The 19,653-nt window shown below is 46.4% G+C and overlaps 1 protein-coding gene across 1 annotated transcript; it reads right to left on the bottom strand.

Annotated features, from left to right (window-relative positions):
* Positions 1-13,955: 13,955 nt before the first annotated feature.
* On the bottom strand, positions 13,956-19,355 carry LOC119300817 (protein trichome birefringence-like 11). Its single transcript, XM_037577704.1, has 4 exons — positions 18,526-19,355; positions 15,869-16,264; positions 15,209-15,367; positions 13,956-14,768 (listed from the first exon to the last, which is right to left on the bottom strand). The coding sequence occupies exons 1-4, from the start codon at positions 18,987-18,989 to the stop codon at positions 14,390-14,392; spliced, it is 1,398 nt and encodes a 465-aa protein (XP_037433601.1). The 5' UTR covers positions 18,990-19,355; the 3' UTR covers positions 13,956-14,389.
* Positions 19,356-19,653: the final 298 nt, after the last annotated feature.

Genomic DNA, 19,653 nt, shown 5'->3' with positions numbered 1-19,653 from the left:
CAAGGCTGCACAAGACACACTCGGAATCAGATGGAGCAAAGTACTCAACGCAGCAACGAAGTACGGCGGTAATCGCCCCCCAAGAGCTACCCAAAGCGGAAGTTGCTACCCGAATTCGATGAGGAGGCCTTAGATCCCCCGCAACCAAAAAATTAAAATGGCCATCTGGCCGGATAGACGACCTCACGGCCAACATAGAGCGGCCAACAATGTCGCACATAAGCCAATACGCGATCCATGCGAGGGATCGCATCAAAAGGACGGCGCAACCAGATCCATCTATGGACCACGCAGGCGCGCTCCAGCATACAATGCAACACAACAAACATCCGAACACTACGGTACACCCAGATACATGGGTGCCGCACACCCCCTATGTTTCACTGACGAGGTACTGGACCATGAATTTCTAGAGGGATTCAAACCCGTAAACATAGAGGCATACGACGGAACAACAGGCCCTAGGGTCTGGATTGAGGACTATATCCTCCATATCCATATGGCTCGAGGAGATGATCTCCACGCCATTAAGTATTTACCCCTCAAACTCAAAGGGCCAGCTCGGCACTGGCTTAAAAGCCTCCCCGAAAGCTCCATTGGAAGTTGGGAAGAGCTCGAAGACGCTTTTCGGGAAAATTTTCAAGGGACATATGTCCGACCTCCGGACGCGGACGATTTGAGTCATATAACTCAACAGCCCGGAGAGTCAGCCCAAAAGCTTTGGAACAGGTTCCTTACTAAAAAGAACCAAATAGTCGACTGTCCGGACGCCGAAGCCTTGGCAGCTTTTAAGCATAGCGTCCGTGACGAATGGCTTGCCAGACACCTCGGCCAAGAAAAGCCGAGAACAATGGCAGCATTAACAAGCCTCATGACCCGCTTTTGCGCGGGTGAGGATAGCTGGCTAGCCAGATGCAGCACCAGCGACCCCAGTACATCCGAAGTTAGAGATGGAAACGGGAAATCAAGGCACAATAACAATAATAAACGCCGGAATAAAGAAGACAACACGAAGAGCACGGCAGTAAACGCCGGATTCAAAAGCTCTCGGCCAAGTCAGCAAAAGCCGCCCTCTAAAGGCGCCAGAGACGAACTGTCCAGCCTAAACAAAATTCTGGACCAAGTATGTCAGATCTATAGCACCCCCGGTAAACCTGCTAATCATACCCACAGAGAATGTTGGGTCTTCAAGCAGTCCGGCAAGCTCAACACCGTACACAAGGGGGAGATACACCAAGCGAAGACGAGGATGAGCCTCTCAAGCAAGACACTGGGGAACAAAGAAAATTTCCACCAGAAGTCAAAACAATAAATGTGTTACACGTGATAAAGGGGAGAAACAAAGCGGCACTCCCAGATAAATATGCCCAAGGGCCTATCACCGCGGAGTCCTGCCACTGGTCATTTCAACTGATCACTTTTGACCATCGGGATTACTCAGCAAGTATCCGGCGTGCAGGATGGGCTGCCCTGGTATTAGACCCAATAATTGACGAATACCACTTTACACGAGTCCTGATGGACGGTGGCAGCAGTTTAAACCTGATATACCACGATACAATCCGCAAAATGGGGATAGACCCAATGAAAATTTGCCTAAGAAATACTACCCTTAAAGGAGTAACGCCAGGCCCAGGGGCTCATTGCACGGGCTCCCTTCTACTAGAGGTTATATTCGGCTTTCCCGATAACTTCCGTAGCGAACATTTAACATTCCACATTGCTCCGTTCCAAAGTGGCTATCAAGCACTACTTGGACGTGAAGCTTTTGCTCGCTTCAATGTAATACCGCACTATGCTTCCCGTACGCTTAAGATGCCCGGTCCACGTGGCATCATTACAATAAATGGAAATATTAAGCGATCCATGCGCGCGGAAGAGAGTGCGACTGCCTTGGCAGCCGCACACTAAAAAGGGCCTCACCAGCTAAAGCATTTGATAGGTCGTCAAGACCACGGACACGGTTAGACGAGTCCGGCGCAGCCATATGTAACTCACACAGGTTTGATAAGCCACACCCCTATTACAAATACAAGGGGTGCAGCGCGCGCAGACAAGTGGCAATTTTTACTCGTCTTGAATTATACATGGTTTCTTCAAACCTACCTTTTTGCACGACAACTTTTCACCTAAGTTTCTCTCTTTTATAGATGACCATCATGCTATACCCATCCAGGATACGGCACAACGGAGACACGGGCGCAGACGTGCAGCAGGGACCCGCCCCAAGGATTCTTTTTGGGCCATTTGCATTTCTGTCCCTAACTCGAACCACCTAATCAGATATACCCCTAATTCCAAAGCCTACTCAAAAATGCCCCTCCGCCGTGATGTGCCCTTATAGAAATGCCCCTCCGAGCCGTTTCCGTCCAGTCAAGGTTGTTTGACCGCTAACGTGTCGTTTCTTTGACATTTTTGCCCCTCATGCCGTACATTTGGGCCCAACTAACCGGTTCACTCTCTCTCCCCTCTTTCTTCTTCCTCGCGACGACAGGGGAATTTTTGAGCACGTACTGGATCGGGCGTTTCCGCGGTCGGAGAGAGAGAGAGGGGCAGGTCAAGCACGGCATGGTGAGCGATGTCTACGGCGGGCACGGCGGGGATGTCTTCTACGAGCTCGTCGGTGGCCGCCAATGTAAGTTTCAGTGTCGATTTGGGGGAGAGATGGGCATATTGCGAAATTAGGGTTCATCAATTTGGGTTTTTTTGCTGCTGGTAGGTTGATGGTGTCGGCATAGTTCAGTTTCAATCGGAGTTTTACATCCCCGATCTGACATTCTGTGGCCTTGAGGTTCGCTCGATGCAGCGGTGCCCTGGCCACGGGCTTATTCCTGCTCGTCGTGTCGCCTGGGGAGGAGCAAGCTCCGGCAGAAGGTTTCTCGACTGCCCTCTTGATGTAAGTGTTTGGCTTTTAAGCTTGATTCGATTATGCTCTTTCCCCTCTTTCTAATTCGATCATTGATTTTGCAGCTTCCTGATGAATGTGAGTGGGTTGTATGGATTGACCCGCCACCGACCGAACGTGTTGCTCGTGCATTTGAGGAGCTTCATGCAGGATTGGAGAAGAGCTGGCTAAAATCTCATGATTTAGAGAGGAGGGTGATGTATCTAACCGAGAAGAACAAGAAACTGAAGCTGAAGATGAAAAAGAGGAACGAGCTTATGCAAGCATGGGGATTTATCATAGTTCTTGGTATTAGCATTGTGGCCACATTTGTTTCTGGGTGGTCTAATAATCCATACTAAATGGATTTCTCTTTGTAGTGTATGTTGTGATGGAGCTTGGTGTGGGTATGTATTATCACAGGACAATGATGTGATTTGGGAATGTTGTGATGTTGCTATTTGGAAATGACTCAAGAATCTTGCTTTGATCGATGACTGAAATAGCATAGATTGAAATATTTGAACAAATGATCTGTTGTGACAAAATAGGAGCTCACAAAAATATTTGAAAGTAGCATCTCACAAGATAGCAGCTCACATAATATTCCACACTAGCAGGTCACAAAAGGAGCATTGCACATTCAAGATAGTAGCTCACAAGTTCACCATTACATAAGTTCATAATTTCAGCATCACACACTTAAGGTAGCAGCTAACAAGGTCACAGGTCTTTCATCTTCTTGCTCCTGGTGTTGCAAGCAGGGTTAGTTAAGAGCCTTGAACTCCTCCTTGTGGTGACAGTTTTGCTCACTTCTTTGCTTAGCTGGTTGCTTCCAGTTACAGATCCTACTGTAGGATCTGGTGCAAACTTGAGCCTCTTCTTGGCTGGTGACATCCCTCTATCAGCTGCCCTTTTGTAGTTCTTCCTTGGGCTACAATTGAAATGAGAACATTAAATGCAGCAAAAAGGAAATGAGAACATCAAATAAAGCAAAAAAGGAAATGAGAACATCAAATAAAGCAAAAATTGAAATGAGAACATCTATAGCAGTTGCACCTTACAGCAGATGACACTGTTGGTGCATCTGTAGCAATTGGAGCATCAGGTTCAACCTCTACAGCATTTTCAGCATCAGGTTCAACCTCTGTAGCATTTTCAGCATCTGTTTCAACCTCGGTAGCATTTTCATCATCTGTTTCAGCATCTAAATGATCATCTATTGCATCTTCAGCCCCCCAGTGCTCTTCTTCCCCAAAAGCTGGGTCAATGGATTCCTTGCAGTGAGTGCCACGATGGCCAAGCCTTCCACACCTGCCACATTTCTTTCTCCTTCCTCCAAGTCCTTTTCCCTCAGATTTTGCCCTAATTCTTGTCTTCCTAGGTCTACCAGGGGCCCTGTTTTGCAATGGAGCAGGCAATTTAAACCCAGGGTCCACCACATCCCACTGTTGTTTGCCCTCCATTGCAGGAAAATTTTCAGCATAAGTAACATTGAATCTAGCAACAGAAAAGTACTCATGTACATACTGATCAATCTCACTTACTGGGCCTCTCATTGAAGTAATAAAATACAAAGCATGTATGCAAGGCTGTCCAGTTAACTGCCACTTTCTACAACTGCAAGTCCCAGTGGCCAAATTTACTGGATATCTCCACTCTCTCTTTTCCTTGTCAACTGCTGTGATCTCTGCCTCATATGTGCTTCTCTTCACTATCTCCATATCAAGGTCCTTAGATTTTGCATGAAGCATTTTCATGACTTTGGGGATTGTGATGTGGCCAATGAATGTAGTAGCTGCAATCTGCTGTCTGAGATCAAACTTCTCCATTATAAATTGTCTTATTTTGTCTAGCAAGTCCACAATGTGTACACCCTTCCATTTTTTAATCTTTGAATTAAAGGACTCAGCTAGATTGTTATTAACATAATCTACTTTACATACTTCATTGAACAGTGACCTTGCCCATAGCTTGGTATGATGCTCCTCTAAGTACTCCTTCACACCAGCCTTACTGTGCAACTGCCTAAGATGGTAGTTGTGTTTCTTTATGCTGTATGTCAATGAACAGGGCCATAAATTTTCATCAAAGAATTTTCCTCTAAACTTTTTTGTGAAATTTGCAGCCAAATGCCTCATGCATTCTCTATGCTCCACACCTGGGAACACATCTTCCACTGCAGTCTCCAGGCCTTTGCATGCATCAGTGTGGATAACAAGACCTGGTGGGTGTCCTATAAGCTCTCTTAAGTTCTGAAAAAACCAAGTCCAACTGTCTATGTTTTCACCCTCTAGAACTCCATATGCAACTGGGAAGATCCAATTGCAAGCATCCACAGCACATGCACTAACTAGTTGCCCTCTAAATCTGCCATTTAATGCAGTGGCATCTACTGCAAGATAAGGCCTACATCCATTCAAAAAACCTTGCCAACATGCTTTGAAAGAAACAAATACTCTTCTAAAGCACTCTTTCTGTCTACTCTTCCCATTTAGTTTGTACTGCACAGTGTGTTTATCAATGGTAACTACACTACCAGGAGATGCTTTCTCCACTTCTGCCTTGAAGGTATACAGTAACTGGAAAGAGTCAACCCACTTACCATAGATATTGTCAAGTGCCATTTGCTTCCCATAGAATACTCTCATATATGGAACTGCCAGGCCATACTTCTTCTTCAAATTTTTCTGCAATTCTGTTGGTCCCACTTCTGAATCCTCTAAAACCCAGGTCTTCACAGCATCAGCAACCCATCTACTCTTAGCTGACTTCAATCTTTTTCTCCTGTTCACACTGGGACATGTATGAGCAGTTTTGTTCACCTTAACCTGCATCATGAAAGTTCAGACACATGTTAGAACCTATGTACTGCAACAAGAAAACAAAATGCAGTATCAATGCTGCTAACTATAAGCACAATGCAATGTTAGTTGCTATATATTAGATACCTGAAACAGTGTGCTATGTCTCATTAAGGAGGCATGCATCCTCCATTGACACCTCTTATAAGCACAATGCACTATCAACCTAGTACTGTCACTCTTGTCTATCACAAATTCACTTCCAGTCTTTATTGAGAAGGTTGCAAGAGCATTTCTACAGTCTAAAGCACTAGAAAATATTGTTCCCTGTGCCAAAGAAGGATCATCTCTATTGTATTGCACATTTGGTCTTTCCTCATCAGATGTTTCAGAGTATCCCATGTCCCTGTCCTCCTCCTTCTCATCTTCACCTGCCTCAGCAAACATGCCTTCAGGGGGTGGAACATAATCTTCCCCCTCATCATCTTTCTCCTTGCCCTTCTTCCTTGTTACAAACTGTGGAAACAACTTTTCATCCTCATCATCACTTGGCCAATCATCTGGTAGTCCCTCTTCAGTATAGGGGTCAACTGAATCTCTACTCTGAGAGGGACATGCATTCTTAGGAACTTCTACAGTAGGTGTTCCTGGTGCCTGCATGGAACTGCTGCTGCCTCTACTATGAGCATTTTTTTCCTGCCCCTTGATTGGCTGGTCCTACCTTTATCTCTAGACCTAGACTGAGATCTTGTTCCTCTACTCTCTGGCTCTCCTCTCTTCCTTTGTATGACACTGATTTCTAGTTTAGCAGGGAAATAATCATGTATTGCAAACATGATACCAAGCTCATCATCACACTGGACAGGGACCCAAGCTGTTTTGTCAATGTCCCAGTACCTGAATTCCACTGCATCATATAGACCCCATGGATATTGAGCACATATGGCAGATCTAAACTGATTAAAAGTCCATTGATTGTCAGCAACAAAAGGAAAAGAGAATCCTATATTGGTTGCTTTTGTGCTAGCTCTGGCTAAAAGTGTGGTTTCCATTCTACATTCCATCCCAACTGCTCTATCGGGGTCGATCCTACGATGACCATGGAAAACAGAGACAGATCCCAACGCCATGAGCACTATGAACTAGGTCAACAAATCCCAAATCGAACTACAAATGGCATGAGACTCCGCCAGATTAGAAGAGAAACTTACCCCGCTGAAGCATGCTTCTGTGGCTGCGGTGTGCTCCCTCGTTCGCCGCCGCCGCAACTGCTATCCCCATCCATCCGCCGCCGCCGCCGTAGTAGAGTGTCGCGCAGAGTCAAATCTGAAGCTCCACCATGGCTGCCATCAGGAGATCGAGCCTTGCGAGTTGGATCGAGCGAGCTAGGGTTAGGGTTACGGCGGGAGGCGATTTGGGGGAGAAAGAGAGAGCGTGCGGCTTAGGCGAGAGAATGAGAGGGAGAGAGAGTGAACTGGTGACCTGGGCCCAGGTGTAAGGACGGAGGGGCAAAAATGTCAAAGAAACGGCCGCTTACCAGTCAAACAGCCTTGACTGGACGGAAACGGCACGGAAGGGCAATTCTATAAGGGAACATGACGGCGGAGGAGTATTTTTGAGCAGGCTTGCGAATTAGGGGCAAATGTGAGTAGTGGGTTCGAGTTAGGGATACAGATGTAAAAGACCTATTCTTTTTAGATTAAGACCCTGTGTCAACCTTTTTTACTGTCTCTTGTTGATACACATCCCTCGGATTCTCAGTACAATTGAGAAGGATGCTGGCGTCTTGGCATGTGGCCACGTCAGAATAATGCACGTACCTGGACACCAGGGGCTTCTTACAAAGGGCACTATTTAGGCCCGGTTTATACCATAAAGACCAAATACCTTAGGGAGTGTTCGGCGTCGCGAGTTTGGCCTTATATGCATCAGCTCCGAATCATGTATTTGGTCAAATGTTGGGTTTGCCCAGCTCCTATGTTTTGGTACCTTACGTTCCGCTCTATCGGCTAAGGTAGCACTAGGAGAACTACTGCGATTGTGCCCCGGGTCATCCGGACGAGCACCTCAGTAGAGAAAGCCGAAAAATGTCTGTCATGATATAGCGTGAGACTGCTCAACCACTCGATGACCTATCGGAATGTTAGAATTCCTCCGCCTTAACGAAGGGTCGCTTCCCGGCCAGGCATGTATGCACCCCGAATTCGGGAGAGTGCGGAGCCAACAGGGGCTATATAGTAGCCCCACCGTCAAACTCCTATGGCTAAGTGAAAGTGTTAAAGCATTATAGTACGGTTGCCTCGTTCGCTACGCTATCACTTCCTTAATAGGACCAAGACGTTGGGTTAAGTGTGAATACGTGTCTTCTGCGAACACCTCCGCATTATATGCGTGGGGGCTGAAGCCGACGACTGCAATCTTTCAGGTTATACACATGTATACATAAACGGCTGCACAGGAGGCATCATATTACTTTCAGGCAAAAGTATAAACACAGCCTTAGTAAATTTCATAAAAACATTGTGTTTACAATGGGAATACATGTCACTCAAACATAATATTCTTCGAGCACTGGGCCTCTATCAAACGAGCACCCTCGAGAACCTCTTTGAAATAGTGCTCGGCAGCCACTCGGCCTATGGCCAAACCCTGCACCGCAATAGTGGTAGCATCCATCTCCGCCCAGTATGCTTTAACACGGGCAAGGGACATCCGTGAGCCTTCTATGCACGCCGACCTCTTCATCGCATTGATGTGCGGCACCGCACCAAGGAACTGCTGCACTAAGCTGAAATAGCTGTTCGGTTTCGGCTTTTCCGGCCACAGCTGATCCACGACAGACCTCACGGTGAGCCCGGACAACCTATTCAGTTTGACCCATTCGGCTAGCTGATCAGTCAATGGAAGCGGACGCTCTGGAACGTTGAATTGTGACCAGAACAGCTTGTCCACTTCACGATCAGTTTGACCTTGGAAGTATTTGGTTGCATCGGCAGTGCTCTCCGCCAAGTCCATATATGCGTCTGCCGAACTCCACAGCCGATCCAGAGGGGCATACCATGGATCTCCGAACTTTCTCCGTAGCATGAACGGCTTTCCAGCCGCAATATCCACGGCTTCACGCAACTCCTTCTTCTTCGCTCTCATATCAGAGCGGGTGTCTTTGTTTGCCATCGTGGCCTTTTCAAGGTCCGCAGCCTTCAATCGGTTCTCTTTTTCAAGGACCTGGCAACGGTCGGCAGTGTCTTTTAATTCTACGGCCATCTTCTCTTTGCTCTCGCAATGTGCGGCCTTCTCGGCTTTCAACTCTTCAGCCGCCTTCAAAGCAGCCGCATTACTAATCCTTGCTTGTTCTTTGGCTCGGGCAAGTTCCGCCCGCAAGGTTTCCACGGTGGCAGCTCCATCTGCAGTCACAACATATTAAAGATACTGGCATCATGCTGCTCTTACTATGTGGCATTCACCAGAAAATAACACTTACCTTGTGCCTCGTCAAGCCTCTTGTTAACAAGCTCGATGTCGGCATCCGCCGCATCCAGTTGCCGCTTCAGTTTGGCAAATTCTTGAGTCCGGCTAACCACTGGAGCTCCCACTACCTGCACATTAAAGCGGTATGGTTATTGCCTGGGACTATGATCCTCTATTTGCCGCCATTCTCGGCGACAACCAGAGTCTCAGGGGCTACTATCTACACAGGGCACACCTAAAAATGTGCGGTACCATCACAAATGTACATCATTTTACGTACCTCAAAGCCCGTTAGTAGACTCATAAAGGCATCATGCAACCCGCTTTCGGCGGATGAGATCCTTTCCATCACCGTACCCATCAATGTACGGTGTTCTTCTGAGATGGCCGCTCGCTCCAACAGCTCTCTCAGTACGTCCGACCGCATACCAGACGGTGCCGGACTCTTCTGTTTGCTCTCTTCGAGAGCCAGACGTTGGGCACTTCGGGTGACTATAGGATTATCTTCTGGCCTCACAGGATCCAGAGAGGCCCTCCGTGATGACACTTCAAGGTCGCCCGCTTCTTGAGCGGAGGAGTCTGAGGGAGGCGTTTCGCTCTCCATCTCCGGAAGAAGATCCCCCGAAGATGAGCTCTACTGAGAAGGGCTAAGATCCGAACTACAATAAATACTTCGGTTATTTTCCTCAGAGGCAAGGTAGTATATCTCCACTATAAAGTACTTTCTGATTACTTACAGCTCGTTGGAGGGCTGATCCCTGCGCGGACTTTGTGCGGCAAGAGCACCCTCCAAGGCAGGACCCTCTGGCGGAGATTTCTTCTCCCGCTTGGAAACCTTGGTTTCCGGATCTTTAGAGGTAGTCCTCTTCCTTCCCCGGGGTGAGAGAATGTCCGATTCCTCCTCTCGGTTATCCTCCCTCACGGAGGCGCTCGTTCCCTCGGTCGGAATGGGTAGCGATGGAGGTCCGCTTTCGCCCTCATTATTCCCCCCTTTGCCTTCCTTTGAGGGCTCCGGGTAAGGTGCTAGCTCGAGCATCTTTTCTAGTACCGGATTTTCCAAACCCTCAGGAAGGGGGGCCAAACACCGAATCATCTTCGCCTTGGTTATCCAGTCCTGGTCAAAGAGCGATTTCTCAGAATGACGTCGTGGTAAACAAAAGACGGTGTGTTCGGCTGAAGGATTACTTACTTGGTCGGCGGTATGGTTGCTGCTCAAGCCCACGTCCTCGGTGGTATCCGGACACTCTATTTGGGGTCCGAAGAATGATTTGTACATCTCCTCGTGCGTCAGGCCGAGGAAATTCTGAATAGTGCGCGGCCCTTCTGGGTTGAACTCCCACATGCGGAGGGGCCGGCGTTTGCAAGGCTGGACTCGATGAACCAGCATGACTTGCGCCACCATAATCAAACTGAAATCTCCTTTGAAGAGATTTTGGAGGTGGCTTTGTAGTACAGGCACGTCCTTGGCAGGACCCCAGCTCAGCCCTCTGCTAATCCATGACATCAGTTGTGGTAGAGGGCCTGAGCGGAAAGCAGGGGCAGCCACCCACTTGGCACTTCTGGGAGCTGTGATATAAAACCACCCCTGTTGCCATAATCCGGACACCTCTGGGAAGGAACCTTTGGGCCACGGAGCTCCTGCTATCTTGCTTATTAATGCGCCTCCGCATGCTGCATACTGCCCCTCGGCCACCTTTGGCTTCACGTCAAAGGTCTTGAGCCACAGGACGAAGTGAGGGGTAATGCGGAGGAAGGCCTCACACACGACAATGAATGTCGAGATGTGGAGAAAGGAGTCCGGGGCTAGATCGTGGAAATCTAGCCCGTAATAAAACATCAACCCCCTAACGAAGGGATCCAGAGTGAGGCCTAGTCCTCGGAGGAAGTGGGAGATGAACACGACGTCTTCGTTGGGTTCAGGAGTAGGGACGACCTGCCCTCGGGCAGGCAGCCGATGTGAAACCTCGGCGGTCAGGTATCTGGCCTCCCTCAACTTCTTGATGTCTTCTTTCGTAATAGAGGAGGGCATCCACCGGCCTTGAAGGCTAGATCCGGACATGATTGAAGATCCGGAGCACCTGACCTGGGCTTTGGGTGTTAGAACTCGAGGCGGGGGAAGGATTCGATTGAGCACGGGAGGGAAAAAAGTAAAAGCCTTGTCCCTTTATAAAGAGGGTGAATATCAAGCGTCCTCTCCGTAGCCGTTTGGGACTTGCCTATAATCTAGGAGTCCTAGACACGGTTGGGTTACCCACGCTCGTATTTGATGAGAATCCCGTAATAAGGGGACACGACCTTTGCTTTGACAAGACGTGTCGAAAAACTGCCTCGCGTTATGTGCGGGGCTAGTTAAAGAAAACGGTTCGAATAATCACCGGGCCATGGCATAATGTCGTGTTGCCAAAACAAGTCAGCAAATTAGATTTGTGAAAATATTATTCTCTCTATGGTGGTATGTGGAACTTATTTTGCAGGGTCGGACACTATCCTTATATTCAAATTCTTCCGTGGTATATTCGGAAGAGGAACCCGCCTTGCAATGCCGAAGACAATACTGCGCGCCAGACTCATCGTCATTGAAGCCTGGTTCAGGGGCTACTGTGGGAGTCCTGGATTAGGGGGTCTCCGGACAGCCGGACTATCTCCATTGGTCGGACTGTTAGACTATGAAGATACAAGATTGAAGACTTCGTCTCGTGTCCGGATGGGACTCTACTTGGCGTGGAAGGCAAGCTAGGCAATGCGGATATGTGTATCTCCTCCTTTGTAACCGACCTTGTGTAACCCTAACCCTCTCCGGTGTCTATATAAACCGGAGGGTTTTAGTCCATAGGACAACAACAACTACAACACACAATCATACCATAGGCTAGCTTCTAGGGTTTAGCCTCTCCGATCTCGTGGTAGATCTACTCTTGTACTACCCATATCATCAATATTAATCAAGCAGGACGTAGGGTTTTACCTCCATCAAGAGGGCCCGAACCTGGGTAAAACATTGTGTCCCCTGCCTCCTGTTACCATCCACCTTAGACGCGCAGTTCGGGACCCCCTACCCGAGATCCGTTGGTTTTGACACCGACACCCTCCAAACCCTAGGGCGCAGCTAAGGGGGAGAGGACTTGGACTCCAAGTCCGATCCTATTCCTACTAGGACTCCTTCCTTTTTGCCTTCCCTAGTTACATGGGCTTTTGAGGACTTAGTGCACCTGGCCCAATAAGGCTAGGGCACCTCCCCGCAGCCCATACAAGCCCTTGGGTCATGGTGGACCCAATTGTGGACTTCCGGACCCCTTCGGAATCCTCCGGAACCATCTAGAAGCTTCCCGGTACAATACCGAAAAAACTTCACTTTTTCTGGAACCCAAAATATGACTTACCATATATAAATCTTTATCTCTAGACCATTCCGAGACTCCTCGTGACGTCCGTGATCTCATCCGGGACTCCGAACAACATTTGGTTACCACTCATCAAATATCCCAATGCTACTCTAGCGTCAGCGAACGTTAAGCGTGTGACCCTGCGGGTTCAGGAATTATGTAGTTATGACCAAGACACCTCTCCGGTCAATAACCAATAGCGGGACCTAGATGCCCATATTGATTCCTACATATTCCACGAAGATCTTTTATCAGTTGAACCTTTATGACAACATACATAATTCCCTTTGTCTGTTGGTATGTTATTTGCACGAGATTCGATCTTCGGTATCTCTATACCTAGTTCAATCTCGTCACTGGCAAGTCTCTTTACTCGTTCTGTAATACATCATCTTGCAACTAACTCCTTAGTCACTTCGCTTGCAAGCTTCTTGTGATGTGTATTACCGAGAGGGCCCAGAGATACCTCTCCGATACACGGAGTGACAAATCTCAATCTCGGTTCACGAACTCAACAGACACCTTCGGAGATACCTGTAGAGCATCTTTATGATCACTCAGTTACTTTGTGACGTTTGATAGCACACAAGGTATTCCTTCGATATCCGGGAGTTGCATGATCTCATGGTCGAAGGAACATGTATTTGACATTAAGAAAGCAGTAGCAATAAACTGAACGATCATATGCTAAGCTAACGGATGAGTCATGTTCATCACATCATTCTCCTAATGATCCCGTTATCAAATGACAATTCATGTCTATGGTTAGAAAACCTTAATCATCTTTGATCAACGAGCTAGTCTAGTAGAGTTTACTAGGGACTGGTATTTGTTTATGTACCCACACATGTATTTAAGTTTCTGGTCAATACAATTCTAGCATGAATAATAAACCTTTATCATGATTTAGGAAATATAATAATAACCATTTTATTATTATCTCTAGGGCATATTTTCATCATCTGGGGGATGGCACCGGCACCTGCTCGGGTTGGCGGCGGCTCCTAGCCTCCTTCAAAAAGGATTACTATGGGAGGGGAGGGGAGAGTGAGAAGTGAGGGAACAGGCTGACCTAAAACACCCAATTTTGGGGTAAAGGAGGGAATGGGCCAAAATTTTGGAGCCCAAATTTCCCTTTCCCTTTCCCTTTATTTAGTTAACACGATGGATAAGGTGTAATGGCATCCGTGATCTACAGATTCAGGATTAACTAGCCGATTAACTTAAATATCGGCCGATATTTAATTCAATAAATATTGTTATAACAATATATATCAAGTATAGTAAATCATATGTATTTTAAATTTTAGTTGCCATGTTATCAATCCAAATTTTCATCAACTAATTCCTGCAGCAACACGCAAGTTATCCTCTAGTTAATCATAGTGCTCGGGAAGGGATAGAAACGCCGAACTATGCAAATCAACTGCTGTAGCCACTGAGAATATACCGTTAAGGATAAAATTGATGAATTACATACAATCACCACGGCAACATCCCCAATATGACAGCAGCCAATATACTACCTACATCACCGACTGCGCCCCCTCTAATCTATGATCACATCGGCTAACACTTGTGCCGCCTCTGTGAAACACAGACTATCACATTCAGCTATATGTATGACTTTCTTCAATTTTGCTCTTATACTCACTAACCTCTCAGTACAGCAGAGCAGAGTGGTGCAGCTTCCTGCAAGCCAGCTCCCATCTTCTGACAAAAATGCATTTCACCATTAGGCTACCTAAGTGGGAAGCATATCGACAGCATCATCGTTGCAGGAGACTCACGAACCCTAGATACCAAGCTTTCACCGGGCGAGCATCAGGTAGCCTACCCCAGGATTTTAGTCAGCCTGTGTTCAGTGTTGTTGAGCCAGCAAGAGAAACATTTTGGTCCATCACCGTTTGCCTTTTCATGAAGACAGCATACAGAAGCTCGTTCCAGGTATCAGGAACTCCAGGCAAGCACCAATGGCTGCAATCCTGCCTGTGCAGAGGGACAGGCCCTGAAGGGCTGAGGTATACTGAGAGGTGACCATCTTTTCGCTGTGATGTCATCTGTGTCACGTTCAATATAGCTAACCCAGGTAGCTTGGGTCTGATGCTGCTCCCAAGAAAATTATGCACAGGTTGAAGCATGTCAGCCCATTGCTCCAGTGATTTAACTGGTGTCGCATCAGGAAGAGTTTCCAAGTGGCAACTCCCTCCACTCCTCCAGTCACCACCTCTGAGGAAAACATGGATTACTCTAGTTAAAGATCAGTCAATTTACTCATGTATTTAAATAGTTAAATAGATTTAAAAAAATCAAGAACAAGAGAAATTGATGAAATGTTTGATAGCATAGAAATCAGGAAGCCAACATTTATTTGCCTTTTAAGTGCCTATATAACCCATACTGTCATATATTGTATTTGGTAAAATTGCAAAACGGCTGGTGAAAGATGGATCATATATTGAACAATATGTTTTGGTGAAGTGAAATTCATAAAGCTTTGAATAAAAAATATAATGAGTAAATTCTGACTCCAAAATTTATTGTGTCAAACCAAGCAGCCTGTGATGATTGTTTGGGGCCTTGAAACATAAGCACTCTCAATGAAAATGCTTTAGCAAGGAAACATAAAAAGGAAGACGTAGCGTTCACAAGTCGTTCATTGTACAGACCTGAAGTGCACAGGAGCATAAGTACGGAAGATGACGTGGGTCTTGCTTGTGTTAACTTCTTTGTGAAGCCAATTGAATAGTGTCCGTATTGATTTTTGGTACCCATCAGTAATAGTCATCTCCATCTTGACCTCACTTCCTTCTTGGAAATAGGCACCCCTGGTACAGACAAAGTAACCCTAGTTTTAAGTCGATTACGGCAGATGCAATTGTGGTGGTTCCACAAGAAATGAACCACAGGTAAAGATATCATCACATAGATCAGGTTGGGGGCCAGAAATCGCATACTATTAAGTTCTATGTATGTTTTATTAAAGAACAAAAGAGTTCATAGGCCTATTTTTTAGTGTATTTAGCTGTAACCACATCTTAACATCCCATACCCTCAGTAGTTTCATGAATCATGCTATCACAATTCTGTTAAACAACTATCAGAAAAGTATACATGTGAACAAATTACAAGAGTGTGTATACTAATCAAATGCTACTCTGCTGGTGCGTATACTAATCACCAGTAGATGTTAATTTCGAATATGAAAGGTGAATTCGTGAACACGAAGAAGGTGATGGTAAAAAAAAAGGACGACGTCTACAAGAAACATTTAAACTGAGACAGGACAAGTTATTAAGTCAATATAATGTATATTCTTAGTTGCTTACCCTCGGATAGTTTTCTCGTAGTTCCACCAATGCCCAGTGTTAAAGATCAAAATATCAGCACTGCTCCACTTACCGCGGCCCGACATCCAATCCATGGCGTCCACCCTAACTGTGTACTTAACAACCTTAGGGGCTCCAGCTGGTGCACGGCCTTGAAGGACTATAAAAGGAGACCTGTAATACTCCACAGTGCAATTGTAGTCGCTAAACTTGAAAATCAAGAAACCCATGTGCTTTGTGATGGGACTCCCATTAATTTCATAGATGGACTTCTTGTTAGGAACAGCACTAGAGAGCATACAAAGCAGAGACTCCCATTGGTTCCTTCCAATTGAATCACCAACAAATACCACCCTTCTATTCCGTAGCTTCTCGAGCATAAATTTGGCATCGAATCTAGGAAATGGGAGGAAAAAAGATTTAAGTTAGAAGCTGAGATAAATTATGCTTAGAGGAGAAAAGCATATTGTTCAGGTTGTTCCGCTCACAAACATGATTAGCAGTAAGCAAAATCATGAACTTACATAATACAAAGGAATTGATAATCAGCTGTTATTTCGAGGATTTCAATTTGCAAAGAGTTTCAAGTTGCTCAATGGCACGGCACTCAGTAATATCATTACTGTGATTATTCTAAGTAAAGGTGGACTATATCACAATTCACAAGCACCATATGTCAGAGTTCAAAGTTCATTACAATGCACTGCTCTTGAGTTTCACCATAAAGGCTCATGATTTGTCTGTCCATTAGTGATGTGCTAAGCACAGTAAACTATTTGCTGCAGTCACAGTCATACACATTATAAGATCCAACACATGCACCCGTCCTCTTACATGTTGCAAACATGCGGATTTCCTAAATTACACCATCATTGACACAAATTAAATGGCAGCAAATAGTGGCACAATGTGTTGTTATTTAGCTACTCATGAAATGATGGTGACCCATGGTAAAGCATGGCTACAGTCAGCACTAGCCCCATGTAACTAACATCATCATCCCTAATTGTTTGGTAGTAAAACTATACGACATAATGCTGCTGATGGTATTAGATGGCGATTTATTTCATAAAATTAATTTGGGGTGTAACTTGTATTGCCTACTGAGACATCATTTTTTAGAAAATTAAATTTACGTATTAACTTCACCTAAATTGGATTGGGTTACCCAAAGAAAAAGAAATCTGCAAACATTCAACATTCTACAATTGCATGAGGATTCCCATCAAATTAACTACCCTAACATAGCAATATTCCAGCATAGCTATGTAAGTTGTGTTCGAGAAAGAATAGCTCTGTGAGATAGCCTATAATTGTACTCCCTCCATTCGGAATTACTTGTCGCAGAAATGGATGTATCTAGACGTATTTTAGTTCCAGATACATCCATTTCCAAGACAAGTAATTCCGAACGGAGGGAGTAGTTATGAGGGACAACGAAATAACTTCAATTAAAGGATATTCACATGCATGAAAACAAGAAATTTAACTAAGAAAGCTAACCAACAACATATCCCACATTTCACCGTGCAGCTGAACATAACACTAACAACAGAAATACCAGAGGACTTGGCAAATTACAGGAAGAGACCACTTCCAATCACATGTGGTAAGAAAGATGGCAACATCATGTCAGACCCAAATAATTGAACAATATCATTATTTTCCCGAAAGCTAACTCACGCATAACATTATTTTCCCGAAATAAGTAATATATTTACCCGAAGACTAACTGAGTGCATAACATTATTTTCTAAGTCAATCAGAGCAAAGAGTTAAAGGGTATTCACAATCATACTGTGCAGTGCCGACTCCAAAGGTGAGACGGTCACCTGCGGCACCGTGTTCGGATAATCTAATACTCCCTCCGTCCCAAAATAAGTGTCGCTGATGTAGTACAACTTTGTACTATATCAGCGGCACTTATTTTGGGATGGAGCGAGTATTAAGTAGGGTTAAGATTATAAAATGCACACCCATGGATCCACATCTCACAAGTCAGAACTACTGCTGCAATTTTAATTCCCGTTATATAGAAAATGCACCATGTTGATTGCTAACTCTGGGCATCGTTAATTCAATCAGAGCAAAGTGTGAAAAGGTGAGTTCCCAATCGTACTGTGCAGTACCAATTCCTAAGGTGAATCGGTCGTCCGCAGCACCATGTTCGAATAATCTAATGTTTAGTAGGGTTCAGATTATAAAATGCGCACCCATCTCACAAGTCAGAACTACTGCTGCAATTTTAATCCCCAATATGTACAAAATGCAACATGTCGATCGCTAGATTGCATCACGTTTATTTAACAAGCCATCGCCATCCTAATCTCTTCTTTTTGACAAGTTCGCCGAAGAAAGTGCTAGAAAATCCCAACTGGAAACTATAAACTGCAAAGCCAACCTATCCACGTGACCAAGGACCCGTAATGGATTGGAACTTGTGAATACAAATGCGAATTGTGCATTCACCTCACCAGAGAGCGCCACGTTGAAATTCATGATTGACAATGAATTTAAGGTTCTACTAGTGACTAGAGATTTCTCTTACTTACACAACAAGCTTGGGAAAACAACAGATTCAAGTCGATTCTTAAAAAAAACACAGAGGGGGTACTAGTAGCAACGGCACAAGCAAGAAGTAGTGAAGTCCAACCAACCTGGGTAGATCGCAGCGCGACGGCTGCCACCGCCATTTGACATAGGAAGCGTCCGGCCGGCCGTTCTCCGAGCACCGGAACCCGACGTCTAAGAAGGGGCAGTCCTTGGACTCGTAGAGCGGGTAGGTGTCATCCCACACCCAACTCCCGTCGAACAGGTCGCACTCCTCCCCTACCACCATCGCCGCCGCCGCCGCCGCCGCCTTCTTAACGGCGCCGCTCCCCCTCTCCGCCGACGGCGACGGCGACGCCTCGGCCGCGATGGAGACCCCGCCGCTCCAGAGCCTCCTGGGCGCCGCGAGCGCGTAGTCGACGGCGGCGGAGCAGCGGAGCGAGGCGGCACAGACGAGCAGCAGCAGCGCGGCGGTGGCCGTGGCCACCACGGCGAGCCCCACCATCCCGGCCTTCTCCAGCGGCCTCCTCATCACCCGCCGCGCCAGCCGCTTCGTGGGCGACCCCACCATCGCCCCTCCCTTCCCCTCCCCTCCCCTCCCTCGCGAAGCAAGGAGAGAAGAGACCAACAGCACAGACAAGAGATCTCCTCCTCCTCCTCCTTGGCCGGCCGAGCGCGAGCAGCAGGCTAGCTAATCACGAGCACCCGCGGCTTGTGCGTGCCTGACATAAAGGAGTGGGAAGTTGGAGGGAGTGGGGGAGGAGGAGAGGGGAGTTGCAGAGAGGCCGAAGTTTATGAGACGAGACGGGGATGTGGACGAGCGGGGGAAGGAAGCAGCAAGCGAATCATCTGCGTTTTGATTTGGGGGAAAGCGATGCGTGTGGGGAGTATTTGGCATGTACTACGACGGCTAGTTCCAAGTACCCCGTTCGTTCGCCATCATGAGCCATTACGGCATTACGGGTTATGTGTTGGTGTGGGTGAGGGGCCGTGGAAAGAGGGGTAAGGTAGAAGTGGAGGCGGGGGAGAATGCTGGATGGGAAGCCTGCAGATCCGGACGTGCCGGCTAGGATAGGTAGGAGTAATGAGTTGGTAATCCACGATCAAATTTTATGCTAGTACTAGTACTAGTATGATTGGAAGTACCAGTACTCCAATTGTCATCAAGTTACAGCATGCAACTTCTAATCCTTGTCATTTGCTCACCATATCTTTTATTTATTTATTTTTAATTC

This window comes from Triticum dicoccoides, chromosome 5A (genome assembly GCF_002162155.2).
Source record: "Triticum dicoccoides isolate Atlit2015 ecotype Zavitan chromosome 5A, WEW_v2.0, whole genome shotgun sequence".
Lineage (NCBI taxonomy): Eukaryota > Viridiplantae > Streptophyta > Magnoliopsida > Poales > Poaceae > Triticum > Triticum dicoccoides.
The sequence above is the reverse complement of the archived record's forward strand: the minus strand, read 5'-3'. Positions and strand labels throughout refer to the sequence as shown.